This window comes from Elephantulus edwardii, unplaced genomic scaffold, assembly GCF_000299155.1.
Source record: "Elephantulus edwardii isolate Elephantulus edwardi_28Jun2011 unplaced genomic scaffold, EleEdw1.0 scaffold00020, whole genome shotgun sequence".
NCBI classification, from domain to species: Eukaryota; Metazoa; Chordata; class Mammalia; order Macroscelidea; family Macroscelididae; genus Elephantulus; species Elephantulus edwardii.
The window spans coordinates 973,074-987,964 of record NW_006399770.1 but is presented as its reverse complement, the minus strand read 5'-3'; the positions used below and the strand labels follow the sequence as shown (position 1 = coordinate 987,964).

Genomic DNA, 14,891 nt, shown 5'->3' with positions numbered 1-14,891 from the left:
CAATCCACCTGGTTAAGGATCTTTCCTTTCCTTTGCCAACCCTCCAGTCTTCCTAACATGTCCTTCCGCAAGGAAAAGGACCTCCTAGCAATCAATGTGTTTAAAGTAAGTGAGGTGAAGCCTCATCATTCTTGCCTCCAAAGAGCACTCTGGATGCACCTTCTCCAAGATATATCTATTTGTTCTCTTGGCCATGCATGGGATGTTCTGTGCCCTTCTCCAACACCACAGCTCAAAGGTGTCAATTCTTCTGTCATCCCCATTCACTGTACAGCTCTAGGTGCATAGCAAGTGACTGGAGAGACCATGGCCTGAATCAGATACACCTTAGTCCTCAAACTGACATCATTACTCCTCAATAATTTAGAGATGTCCCTAACTGCAGATTTTCCCAGTCCAATGCATCTCCTTATTTCCTAACTGCTGGTACCAAGGGTGTTAACTGTGGATCCAACCAAGATGAAGTTGTTAGCACGTTAGTTACACATTTAATAAGCAGATCTTTATAGCTCACTCACAACTTTCTGGATCTAACCTTGCAGCAGATGACAGGGCAATTCTTGTCCACCACATCATCCCTCTGTGCATGCACGCATACAAAACTACGTTATTAGTCACAATACTATACCTGTATTTTTAAAAAAGTCCTTTGTACACATTAGCAGACTTTATACTTGATCTCTTAAGTCAATTTTCTTTAATAATCAAAAGTTGAAAATGGTTCTTTTCTTTATTCCCCTTCAGTTTTAAGTTTTAATAGATCTTCTGTAGGCTCAACAACTTTCACTCCACAGACCATATGATTTGAGGCTCTCAAATCAACTTTTTCCAAGCAAAAATTCTCTGTGTAAACAGAGCCAGTGTACTTTATGTGATGGTATTAATTTTCAAAACATTCCTAGTAAATAAATAAAGGGGTGATATAAAATACTGCTTCCTTGGTGAATCTTAATTGCGAAATTTCTTCTTCTTTCGAAATCTCTTTCCTGCTGCATTTGCGGCTTTCTCAGACATGATCTCCAAGTATTTCCTACGATTAAATCTGAAAAACAAGAAACACACAATCTTTGAGCTCTAAAGAATGATACATTAGACACTAGGAAAAAACCTCGTTGGGTGCTTTTCAGTTTTGGTATTTTTTATATTTTCATTGTCTATTTCATCATATACGGTATCACTGCTACCACACTGGGAATGGGAGTGGTGGACAAGTCCCAGCCCTGTGCAGCTTGAAGTTCAGTGGGAAAACTATTGCCACTATGATGAGAGGATTTCCAAACACTTTCATCCTTTGGAGGGTCCTTTATTATATATATCCACCAAACAGCAGAGCTACCAGATCTAGCTGTTTCTTCTTTTTGGCTCTGGCTGTTGGCGCAGAATGCGCCTTATTTATGGTATTCTTTCCCCTTGACTTCCAGGACACTGTGACCTCCTAGTTGTTATTGGTAATTTTCCCCCAGCCAATTCTCCTCTACTCTGTCCACTACCTATTTTCAAAGTTCCCTCTAAAGCAGTAAGACTGATTGAAATATATTATTGAAATTGAAATAACTGAAATTATGCAGGAACTGGATATCAAGTCACTAGCATATTTCAGGGTAGCTCTAACAAAGTGTATGTAAAGAAATGGAAAACAAAAACTTATCTTTCTACGCTAATTATAGAACTTCAACTGAGAGTGCTTCTGCCTCCCAGAGGCCATTTGGAGATATCTGAAGATATTTGTGACGGGAGGTGTTTGCTATTTGCATATGAAGACCAAGGACACAAATATACTACAATGCACAGGACAATCTCCCCTATCAAAGAACTTATTTGATCCAAAATGTCAATAACTGAGACAGTGCTGAGAAATAATGCCACCAAGCAATTACAATTATCTGAAATTTTAAAAGTGTGCATATGTTTAAGCAACATATTATATATTAGAAAAATTAATTTCTTACTTTCTGAACTCAGAATCAGCCAGCAGTTCTTCCACAATAGTTCTTTTCCGTTCCTTCTTGGGAATTCTTGAATGGTAGAAATCAGCTGGATTATCAACAATGGTTCCAATCTAGGAACAAATGATTGAAATAAATTATTCAGTACCTGAATGTCAAGTCACTGGCATATGTCAGGGTAGCTCTAACAAAGTGTATGTAATGAAATGAAAAACAAAAACTTACCTTTCTATCACTATTAAATTTCATTTTTCAGGGTTTTTACATTATATTTACAAACTACAACCAAATATACAAGACAAAGAAATCACCTACTCAGCCAACACACTGGTTCTACTAGAGTATGCAGTAAACCCAAGATTCCTTTTTCTACAGTAGTGATGAATAGCACAGAAAATTCTCTTCCTCCCTCAGAGTGCTGCTACTCCCTACCATAAATACAGCTAATCTAGGAGCAATAACCCAGGCCATCAGAATTCCCTAAAATTTAGGAAATACCTGCTATTTCTGAGGCGCTGTGCCAAGTATTGGGAAAAGAACAACTGATAGGTAACAAAAAATTAACCCCGGCACAACATAATGTATACCAAATAAAGCACCACAGATGCTTAGAAGAAACCAACTCTACCTAAGAGAAGCAGGAAGTTTCACTACTTAGCTTGAATTTAGATGGGTGAAATTTCACTAAGGAATATGGTGCCTAGGGAGAGCCATGCATATGCAAAGGAAGAATGCAAAGAATGGTATGGCCATGTTGTAAGAAGCCAAATAGCTCTCAGCATGTTGGTGCTTCAGAAGGCTATAGAAGAGCTGGGCTAGTGACCTGGGCTTGGAGCCAACTGTGAACACAGGATCATATTAAGGGGTATCCACTCAATGCTGCAGATCATAAATAATCACTGAAGATTTCTGATCAGAGGTATAATGTGAACAAATATTTGAAGAGCAAAGGACTAATACAGACATTCAATTAAGAGACAAGAACAACAGACACCAGAATGACATGAATTTGGAAGCTATTAGAGGGTGTATCCACTGAGTTATCACCTCAAAACTCTAAAAACCAACTTTTAAGCTGTTCCCAGAATCTGCCTGGAGATGCTCAATACTTTGAAAAGGGGAAAGGACTGGTGCAAAGTACTCTTCTTGTCTTCTCGATCATGGATTATTACTCCTGTTGTTGTTGTTGTTATGTGCCGTCGAGTCGCTTGCGACTCATAGCAACCCTAGGTACAACAGCCCTAAACTCTGCTCTGTCCTGTGCCAATCGCACTGTCTCTGACTCTCCCATCCCAATTATCCCAGTCACTGAATCAATCCACCTCATAGAGGGCCTGCCCCTCCTGCGCTGTCCCTCCACCCTCCCAAGCATGATGTCCTTCTCCAAGGACCGGTCTCTCCTCACAACATGTCCAAAGTATGTTAGATGGAGCCTCAGAATCCTTGCCTCCAAGGAGCCACTCGGTTTAACCCTTTCCAGGACGAATCTGTTTGTCTTCCTAGCAGTCCATGGTATTCTCAATACTCTTCTCCAGCACCACAGCTCAAAGGCGTTAATTCTCCTTCATCCTCCCTAGTCATTGTCCAACTCTCTGATGCATAACAAGTGATTGTGAAGACCATGGCCTGTATCAAACATACCTTAGTCTCCAGAGAGACACCATTGCTCTTCAGTACTTTGGAGAGGTCCCTAACAGCAGACTTTCCCATGGCAATGTGCCTTTTAATTTCCTGGCTACTGGTGCCAAGAGTGTTGACTGTGGAGCCAAGCAATCCTAGACTAGCTTTATTATTATTGTACAAATTACATTATTGGTTCAGCAAGTTTTAGAGACCACCCCAATTACCATTGAGAATATGGTCCTTCTATGTGGAAACTCATTATAATAACTTGTTGGCTGTCTGAACTGATTTCACTAGCAATTATCTTTTGGCCTAAGCACAAAATATCCACACACTGTATACACTATAAATACACTTATCTAGCTGAGTAACAAAAAGATCAATATAATGCTTTCCAAGGTGGAAGACAGCATTCATTCCTTTGCTTCATACCTGGAAGTACTTGGGGAAACCATCTCTATCATTTTTCTTATAAAACCGTTTGGGGTCCATGCTAGCTCTCATCTTCAGCGCTTTCAGATCATTTTTCAGTTCATCAGTCAGTTCTGGCGCTTTCATACCAAACCAGCCACTGCCTGCTGTTTTCTGTCGTTCTTCCTGAAATTCAGAGTTCAAAAACCAACATTCAGAATCTACTAAGAATATAAAATTAGACCTAACTTCCCCAAAACTTATGCATCTAGACAATTTTGTGAATTAAAAACAAGTAAGATAATACTTTACAGAAATTATTTATTTCCAGATTTGTTATTCACAAGAATTAAATCCATTTACAAAAAGAAAAGTGGCTTTTCCAGTAAATCAGGTGTAGCATTATCAGATTCCTATAAGAAGGTTTCTTAACATTTATTTTTTTATCTAAGCAAGAAACTGTTAGAAGAAAAACACCACTGTTTCAACGTCTAAAAGAGCCGATCTAATAGACAATGGATAAACCATTTTCACCACTGTGTTTACATGTTAGCATGAATACTTTTATTCAGTTACCTAGGTGTCTCAAAAGAGCCACTCATTACAAAAGTGCAAAAATCTGTATTATTTCTAAAGTAAAACAGAGCTTGCTACTCTTTTAGGAGCTCATAAAAAAAGTTATTTCTCTTTTGGTTCATAAATGAGTATTTGCTATGTGGGAGGTAGTATACTCTCTCATTGTCACTGAGTAGGAACTGACTCATAGTTGACCCTCCAGTGGGTTTTAGAGGCTGTAAATTGCACAAGAGACTGTCCATCTTTCTCTCAAGGAGCAGACAGTGGGTTTGAACAATGCAAGTCCTTAAGTAGTATGCTACCAGAACTCAGGTCATATACACGTGCTCAGTATTAGCTGGTACAATGATTTTTATATGTTACTAAGAATATGGGTTCCATCCTTTTCTGGGACAAATGAAACAAAAATTTTAGGTAACTATATTACCAAGTTCTCTACATACAATGAATAGGTACCGTTCAGTCAAGAATTGTGGATGGTGTGCCTATATGCTGCCTACTGGCTTTCACTGCTTCAAGGCTGATTCTGACTTGTGTCATTTTGGATGCAAAGATGTGAAAATAGAAAATGTTTATGAAACTATGTTTGCTCCTTAGTAACTGTGATATTTTTCAGTATACACACACATATAACTGAAAGTATAGTTAAACACATTTAAGCAATTCTACAGCATCAAAGTCACTGTACTTACCCTTCTTTTTTTCCGAAGCTGAAACTTTGATTCTCTATATGGTGGGACACTGTAGTTTTTTTCAAAATCAGGTGTAATGATGGTTTTCTTCAGAAGCTATTAAAATAATCAACTGGTTTTAAAATAACGTCAGAATGTTATATTCCAGATATCCTAACTTGCTTTATGTAGCAAACATTACTGCAAATTGTCTTATCCTTAAATTTAAAAATTATAATCACATTTTAAAAGTTTCAGGAGGCAAATGAAGTATTATTTTAGAGAATCTACACTCAAGAATATGCCCATCTCAAATCACTTTGTCTTGTCTGCATTGGTACAACTGGATTTACTTTGTGTCCATTTGTATTACTATTTGCAAATGGCATGTGCACCAAACAGGGAAATAAAGTTAATAAAATGTCCTAACAGCCCATGAAATCCCTAAAACACACACACACACACACACACACACACCCAAGAAAAACCCAAGAGAATTGAAAATAGCTATAGAATAGTTTAAGATTTTATTCGTATAGCACAAACCCCCCAATTCAAGTAAATTACTGTTTTTATTAATCGTTGTTATGTACTGTTCAGTCAATTATGACTCATAGCTGCCCTATGAACAACAGATGTTCATAGGGCAGCCTTATCTTGTGCCATCCTCATGATCTATCTTTGATACCCTTAAGCACAATCATTACAATCTCTGTGTTGGTGTATCTTGTTGAGGAACTTCCTCTTACATTGACCCTCTTCTTTCCTAGACATGATGTCCTTCCTCAAGAACTGGCCCCCTTAATAATGTGCCCAAAGTTCATGACATGAAGCTTCACCAACCTTGCCTCTAAGGAATAGCCTGGTTACACTTTCTCCAAAACGTATTTGTCCATGGAGATGATTGCCCACCTTTCTGGTGGATTTGAACCATGTACCTTTGAGTTATCAGTGTAATTCCTTACCAATAAGCCAACCAGAGCTCCCTTTAAAGTACAGGAGGATAGCTTAAATTTCAACCAATAGTACACTAATGTCCTTTTCCTCTTGTCACTGGTGACTGATGACTGATTTGCTGCTGATCAACATTTCAAATATTACCTTTTCCATGAAATATCTATACTGTGCTGGTTCTTTTTAATGTTTAAATTGGGTGTATTCTTACTGATTTGTAGAAATTTATTTTCAATCTTAGTGATACTTACCTATACTTCTTACCCGGTTTTTACTTATAACATTTTTAAAAATCAAGGGTTATCTAAATTCTGTGTAATTCAAATTGTACATTTTTTCCTAAATGATACTTTAGTTTTACTTCCTAGGATGCTTAAATATTTTCATAATACTCTTTGGGTGATTAAAATGAGACCGAGTCTTTAGTCATTTCTCCAGTGAAGTAATAAGACTACACCTTAGCTCTAAAAACAGCTGACAGGAATAGAGTTTAAAGACTGATTTGGCAAATGGCTCTTGAAATGATAAGTTTCAGAAATTCATGCCCTGGCCTGTAAGTTTCTTTTCTGTAGAGTCTAGCACTCTAAGCTTTCCTAGCACTTCCTGAAAACATTTTTGCTGAGGCGCAGGGAGGAAGTGCTACTGGTATCTGATGGTTTAAAGGTAGGAGATGCTGCTAAACAAGCTACAATGTACAGGTACCAGTACCCTTTCAAGGAGAAGTATCCAGCTCCAAAGTTCAACAGTGTTGACATGAAGAAACCCTGTTGTAAAAACTGATCAATAAAAAAAAAGATCGATAAAAGATGTGAACAATTATGTCATGATTAATAAGAAATCAAATACACACAGAGTATTAGACGCACAGAAGTGGTTAATGGGAAGGATTTAGTGAAGGTGTGTTGATTTGCGATTTTTACAGAAGCCTGGGAAGAACAGGATATGTTCAGGAACTATAGCAGCTACTGTGCAATGACATGAACATAGTAAGGGCAGGACGTACAGAGAGGCACCTTGAGGACTCCGAAGAGCAACTCAAGTTACGCTCTCTCTCTCTCACTGGTGCAGAGTCAGAACTGACTTACAGGTGACTCTCTAATGGGTTTCCAAGACTGTAAATTGCACAGGAAAACACATGGCCTTTGGTTTCGCAGTGTAATGCCCTAATGACTACACCTCCAGAGCTCAAAACACAGACATCTCAAAGGCTCTAAAGAGCAACTGAAGAAATGAAGTAGAACACATGATCAGATATATTTTAGAAAAAGAAATCACGTGTGAATATGGGGAACAGCTTGAAGAACAAAGTGGAACCAAGATTAACAAGGAGGCTATTGCAACACCACCTATAATCTGAAAATCCACTGGAGGGTTAGTTATGAGTCAGTTCTGGCTCTATGGCACACAACAAAAGACTATCTGAAGAAGAATGTGGAATTTGGACTAGAGAAAAAGACTCAGCAATTGAGAAGGACCTGAAGCACTTGCTGCAGAAGGTCAAGGACTGCAGCCTTCAATATGGATTGAAGCTCAATATCAAGACCACAAAGATTCTCACCACTGGGCAGATTAGCAACATCACAACAGACAGTGAAGACACTGAGATTGTTAACAGCTTTAGTTTACTTGGCTCCACAATCAACATTCTTGGTACCAACAGCCAGGAAATCAAAATAGAAACTGCACTGGGAAAGTATGCTTTAAGAGACCTCTCCAGAGCAACAATGTCTAGAGTCTAAAGTGTGCCTAATCCAGGCCATGGTCTTTTCAATTACTTGCTATGCATCAGAAAGCTAGACAATGACTAGGGATGAGAGAAGAATTGATGCCTCTGAGCTGTGGTGCTGGAGAAGAGTATTGAATATACCATGGACTGCTAGCAGAACAAACAGGTTCATCCTAGAGAGGGTTAAACCAGGCTGCTCCTTGGAGGCAAGGATTCTGAAGCTTTGTCTGACATACTTTGGGCATGCTGCAAGGGACAAGTCCTTGGAGATGGACATCATGTTTGGGAGGGTGGAGGGACAGTGCAAGAGAGGAAGACCTTGGATGTGATGGATTGATTCAGTGACTGGGGTAATGGGGGTAGGTGTGTCAGAGACAATAAGATTGGCATAGGATAGAGCAGAGTTCAGAGCTGTTGTACATAGCATCGCTAAGAGTAGCAAACAACGTGATGGCACATAACAACAACAACTTCCGTTACACAGATGGCATAGCCTTTTGGCAAAAAGTGAAGACCTAAAGCACTTACTGAAGAAGAAGCGGGGTGGGAAGAATAAAACAGTAGATGTGACGCAGTCTTCCAGGTTGACACAAGACAGATGAGATTGTTGGTGCTACTAACCAGGACAGAGAACTATAAGGAGTCAGCTCAGACAGAAAATGTCAATTAATGAGGTCAAGTGCCTGAGCATATTTAAATGAAGATATAATAAAACCAGACCAAATTGGTTGTTATTTAGATTCTGACACATAGCTGCCTACATATTTCAAAGACTGTACTCCATAATGTTTCCAATACTGTGACCTTTCAGAAGTAGACTGCCAGGCCTTTGCTCCAAGACAATTCGGGATGGATTCAAACCACTTTTCATTAATAGCCAACTGCTTACCCATTTATGCCACCTAGGGATTCCTTGAACAGGTAATAGGCACCTGAGTTTAAAGACTAAAGTGAAGAAGCATCAAGGCTAGAAAATAAAGATCTAAGAAAGCAGTGTAAAGAATGTGGCTATGAGGTTACCAGACAAGAGTTCCACTGAAACTATAGGTCACAACTCTCCTGGGGCCATACTGGTTTACAGTAAGAGGAACAGTTAAAAAAAGAAAAAAAAGGAGAAAAAGAAATAGTGATCCCACCGAACTCTTTTTCAAATGCCATCTTTTATAGATATACATATATAAATATTGGTAGGCATATTAGGCTAATGTGTGGTTTCACTTACTGTAAATTAGTATTTTATTAAAGACAAATCATTTCGAGACATGACTGGCTAGTCCTATGAGAAGATTAACAGTGCATTTCATGTAACTTACCTCATTTTTTGTTTTCTCCTTTATCTGTTGTGTTAAGGGTCTCTTATTAGACTGTAGTTTGCCTGCATTGAAATTAATATATAAACCTCCCAGCTCCTTAACACTCAGACCAGGGTCAATGCTGCTGCTTGTCAACTTCAGACTGAAAGAGAAATTGTCATTTAAAGATCAAGTAATTAAATCTTTTTCCTTTCCTTTAACTGCCAATCAGTTAAAGGGGGGGGGGGAATCATCTAATTTTTCAGACGGATTATTGTTGTTATGCGCCACTGAACTGGAATCAGCTCATAGTAGACCCTCTAGCGGTTTTTCAGAGGCAGTAATTCACCTGTGAGGGGACTGCCCATCTTTCTCCCAAGGAACAGATGTTTGGTGGATTCAAACCACCTATGTTAGGGCTGGCAGCATAACTCTAATACCCCAGGGCCAACAGGCTCCCTTTAAAATGGATTAATTACTGAGAAGCATATAGCTTCTTTTGTATAAAATACATTTTAAATATTTTAGTAAAGTTGTTTAGAAGAAACTATTCATCTGAAATAAACAGTAAACAAAAATGCTTCTCAGAAGCAATTCAACTTTAGTCCTGAGATTTTCTTAAAGAGGTACAATATATAGTACGCCATATAGTATGCTAATAGATTTGACTCAAGTTCAGGTGTAGGTAGTAACTTTAGAAAAGTACAGATCCCCAACTCTAAATTTACCCAGACAAATCTTTCTGTTCATAGCTTTCAAGATACTCAAACTCAGGGTGTTCTTCTAAGTAACAAGGGCATCGGATAGTGCCAAGTTGGAGCATTATGAAAACATAAATGTCATACCCTAGATCAATCAAACCAGAATCTTCTGCAGTTGTCTACTGATCTTACATGAGAACTTTACATAATATAATAACTTTATATTATTGAAGGATTCTTTTTAATACCTTCCTTGGTATTAAAAAAAGAGCTTGAGTAGCCTAGTGGTTAAGAAGTAGCATTACCAGCTGAAAGGCTGGCAGTTCAAATTCACCAGCTCCCCCTCAGGACAAAAATGAGCAATCTCCTCCCATGGGATTTAGCTTCTGATAACCCACGCAAAGGTCAGCTATGACCTGGTTCTGACTCAATGGCAATGAGTAAAAGAAATATAAAAAATTTCACTCTTCGTATAGTCTCATTTCCACCTCATTTTTCATTATCCACAGCATAGCTTCAAGTGTAGATAATCAGGTCCTATTAGACATTAAATCATTCTACACAAGTATCTTGGCAGTGATTCTCAAAACTGAATATTAGAATTAACTTGGTTATAAAGTAAATACACTGAAGCATAGCCTTAGAAATTGATTTCACTGCTTTACAGAGGATCAAGGAAGAGAAGACTCTCATGAGATGGACCGCCAGTGACAGCAACTATGAGATCAAGTGCAGTGGAGACTGTGAAGATGGAGCAGGATCAGGCAATTTTCTTCTGTTGAACAGGAGTTTGTTGTTAGGTGCCATCGAGTGGCATACAACTCAAAGCAGCCTATGAACAACAGATCTAAACCCTGTTCTATCCTGTATCATCTTCATCAACTCTGACATACTTGAGCCCACCACTGCAGTCCCTGCATCAATCCATCTCACTGAGGTGGAAGGTCCTTCACTGACCCTCCATTCTCCAAGCATGATGCCCCTGTTCAAGGAATCGATGCAGCCTTTAATTTGCAGTGTTAGGAAGAGTACTGATTATCCCATGGGTTGCAAAAAGAGAATGTGTCTTGGAAAAGTGCAGCCAGTGTGCTCCTTGAAGGCAAGAATGATGAGACTTCATCTCACATTGCTGGCAGAGGCTACTTCCTTGGAACATAAGGTAGCTATGAGCTTTGGAGCTAAATAGGTAGTATTTAACAGCAACAACAATAATGTATCACTTGTTTCAAGGATGCCTATTTACAGTGGATACACTACTACCAGGATCCAGTACTAGGAAAAACAAATTTAAAAGAGATACCCTCAACCATTAGCACTTTAAAAAAAAAATTTGGTGTGTGTGTGTACCATCAAATCAGATCTGACTGGTACAGGAGACTGTCCCTCCTTCTCCAGCAGAGCATCTGGTGGATTTGAACATCTGCACTTTTGAACACATGAACACATTCTGTAATTATAAAGAGATTCATTCCATCATGCTTTGTTGTATTTCTCAGTTTTTCTACAATCAACACACACATAAAAAATATTTTTATGTCGATTTTACCAGTGATGCTATGGTTAGGTGTTTAAATACCACCCAGAAAGGTTGGCAGTTGTAATCTATCAAGGGGGCCTCAAAATAATGTCTTGGAGATTGACTTCTAGGAGATGAGTCAATGAAAACTCTACAACGCAATAATACTGACACACAGGGAGGGAGGGGCGGAAGTCAGATTTAACATGACAACCAGTTTTTTGGCTTCTTTTTCAAATTGTTCTTGACAATAATAAAGACAATTTTGTTATCAGATAGTTTCTATTCTAGAACCAGAACCAGTACTTTGAGGCATTATTGGGGAAAATATACACACACTGGGTAGAATTTGGAAAGGTACATCATACTTGCAAAGGTAGCGGATTAGCAAAAAAAAGGAGAAAACCTCAACAAGATGGAATGACACAAACTGCAGCAATGGGCTCAAGTACGTCAAAGATGAAGAGGAAGGTACAAGATGTAAGAAGAGTTCAGATATGTTGTTCATAGGGTCACTGTGAGTTGTACTCAACTTGATGGCACCTAAAAACAACTGGTAGAATAGCTTGTCTGTTAAGAACCTAAGGGAATAAATTTCTCAATCTCCATTTCTAATATAATAGATTGTTGTTATTGTGTATAGTCAAGTTGGGACCAACTCATAGTTGAACCTCCAGTAGGTTTTCAGAGGCAGTGAATCACAAGGGAGTTGACTGCCCATATTTCTCCCATGGAGCAGCTGGCAGATTTGAACCATATGCCTTTGGGATGACTGTACAATTCCTAAAATATGCATCAAAATTTTATTTTTTAAAATACAGGTAAGACTTACAGTTTAGACTTTGTGTTATTTAGTAAGTCATCTTCATCACTGAGCTCACTGTCTGCATCTCCTTCATGATCTGAGAGTTCACTTTTTTCATCCTCTCCCTCTTCTCTCTCTTTCTCAGCAGCAGCCTCACTAACTTTGTCTTCCTCTTCCAAGTAAAAAATTTTATCAGCAGTCAATCCAGGAGTTTTGTCAATTACAAACAATGCAGTGTCAGGAGACTTACTTCCTGAGTCTCCATTCAGTGACTCTCTTTGATCACTGTTTCCAACAAAACATATTGTGTCTTCTTCATTCTCACTGTTTTCAGACTCCTGGCTTTCATCACTGCTGAGAGCTAATAAGACAGAATCACTTTTAATCTGAGAAGTGTTGTGCTCAGATTCGCATAGTTTGGGATCACATTCAAAACTTACATTATTTTTATGGTCAGTTTCTTCATTGACACATAAAACTGTGCACTCTTCTTCATCAGACTCTGTCAAGTCACTTGGTTTTATGCTGCTCTCTTTCTCTTCACTCAATCTGTCCACTTCCACAACTGCAAATGTTTGAGATAATGATTTCAATACATTCTCATAGCTGGGATTTGAGCATTCTGATGTGGGTTTATCTGGAGTTGAATGCTTTTGAGAAACTACTTGCTGTGGGCTAGAGTCCTGAAACTCAGAGAGACTTTTCAATGGAGGACTTTTATCATTAATTCCCTTTCCCTTACTTACTCTCCCCTTTGGTTCTTTATTTAAATCGTTACAACTCTTCTTTTTATTTCTTGATACAATCTTAAAATCTTTCTCCTCCATTTGTCCCTGTAATTTCCTGTACATACTCCTAGTTGTTCTCCCAACTGCAATTCCTGAAAGTGTAGAAATGTCTGAGCATGATGACTCGGCATCAGAAGTTTCTTCTGCATGTGATTCTTGGCTTGTATCTGTGAGGTATTTAGCTTCCCTTCTTCTGGTTCTTGTTGCTGTTACAGTGGAAGGCACAAAGGGAGAAAAACCTGAAGCATGAGATTCTGCTTCTGAGACAACTTCGTCAGTATAAGACTCACTTACTGACGCTATTTTTGGCCTTTTCCTGGACACTGGGGTGCATGGAACTAAGATCCGTCTTCGCCTTGTTATTCTTATAATGGGATCCTGGGGCTCAGAAACAGACGAATAGTTTGATTCGGCCTCAGAAGTTTCTCCATCAGCAGATGGTTCAATCGTCTCTGACAATAAGCCCTCACTTCTGCTTTTGTTTTTTCTGTTTTTAGGGGTTCTCAGGACTGCACTATGCTCTTGAGTACTATGTGATTCAGCAGTACTTTGTTCATCCAATTCCTTTACATCTTCTGGATGTTCTTTACTCCCACTAGCAGAATTCTGCAAGCAAAAGCAAAAAAAAAAAAAAAAAAAATCTAATTTAGGTAGGCCTGGGACTAGAACAAAGTGAGTGAAGTTCTCTTAAGAAGTGATATCTTAAGAGGTCACTAAGAAATCTGTGATTCAGATAAATATTTCAATACTTTGTTTTCAAGAAGTAAAGATAAACGCAAAAAAAGGTTTCCGATTTTAAAAAAATACTAAAAATAAAGACGCTTCCTTTTCAGGATTCCCTCTCACTCTTCTAGACCTACTACTGGTCTTGACTTTACATTGCTATGTGTTTTCACTCAGAATCGACTCATAGCTAACCCTTCAGCTAGTTTTCAAAGGCTGTAAACCGCAGGGCCAGAGATTGCCTTTCTCCTGCGGAGCAGTTGATGGGATACCAACCACCCACTCCTGGATTGGCAGCACAACTAACTTTTCACCCACTTTGTCACCTTCTGAGGTAAATCAAATAACGCAAAAAAGGACTTTCTCCACTCAAAGTAAATATGCTAGATGGGTTTATGTCCTAAGCCATAGATAAGAGAACAAGTGGACTAATGCTTCTAGGAACACACGGATGATAGATGTCGCTGCCCCTGCCTTCCTAAAGGGAGCAAATCTGGTGATGCTACGTTCCCCTACACTACCTACACACAGAATCGAGACAGCAGGAGACTAACATCACTTAACTCACAGACAGCGTCACTGTGTTTTACCCAAGCCATTAAAAGAAGAAGGCGGGTGGGGAGCCACAGTCCACGGCCATACACCACCCTGAACTCGCCTCTGATCTCGGAAACTAAGCAGGGTCTGGCCTGGTTAGTACTTGGATGGCGGGGAAAAGGTTAAAACTAGCATTTTCATGTGAAAACAGAGGCCTTCTCTCCAATCTCCCATAATACACTCGCACATGGTGGCTGAAATGAATCTTCTGATATGGTGTTAATAGTGAGGTTAAGAGACCCTGGAATATGCCTCCGCATCCGGAGCGGAATGACCCAAAGTTACTGACTTAAACTGTTTCATGGGAAGTATTGCTTGCAGAATGTAGTGAGGATGAAACGAGACACTGCAGCTCTGTACAGCATTTGATACACTGCCGCGCGAGGCAAGCTCGGGCTTCCTCACCAGATGACCTCACCTTCCTAGAAGGCGCAATCATATTCCCCTAATCGGCTCGACGAAGCGGCAAAAAACAATTGCGATCTCTTACCTTCTGCGGAAATCTTTCATCTGACGTGGCCTGCATTGCGGCCAGAGGCCTCGCCGACCTAGTGCGAACCAT

General features: G+C 39.2%; 1 protein-coding gene across 1 annotated transcript; it reads right to left on the bottom strand.

The window, feature by feature from the left end:
• Positions 1–948: 948 nt before the first annotated feature.
• DNTTIP2 (deoxynucleotidyltransferase, terminal, interacting protein 2) lies at positions 949–14,891 on the bottom strand. The gene is made up of 7 exons (XM_006882407.1): positions 14,820–14,891; positions 12,249–13,615; positions 9,221–9,362; positions 5,249–5,344; positions 4,002–4,166; positions 1,950–2,059; positions 949–1,042 (listed from the first exon to the last, which is right to left on the bottom strand). Exons 1-7 carry the CDS (start codon positions 14,889–14,891, stop codon positions 949–951), a joined length of 2,046 nt encoding a protein of 681 aa, XP_006882469.1.

Excerpts from the sequence above, each read along its gene's own strand:
- DNTTIP2 (XM_006882407.1), bottom strand. The coding sequence starts at position 14,891 with ATGGTTCGCACTAGGTCGGCGAGGCCTCTGGCCGCAATGCAGGCCACG. Across the intron at positions 5,345-9,220 it reads AGGAGAAAACAAAAAATGAG|CTTCTGAAGAAAACCATCAT; the intron begins GTAAGTTACATG and ends TTATTTTAATAG. Across the intron at positions 2,060-4,001 it reads GTTTCCCCAAGTACTTCCAG|ATTGGAACCATTGTTGATAA; the intron begins GTATGAAGCAAA and ends ATTTGTTCCTAG.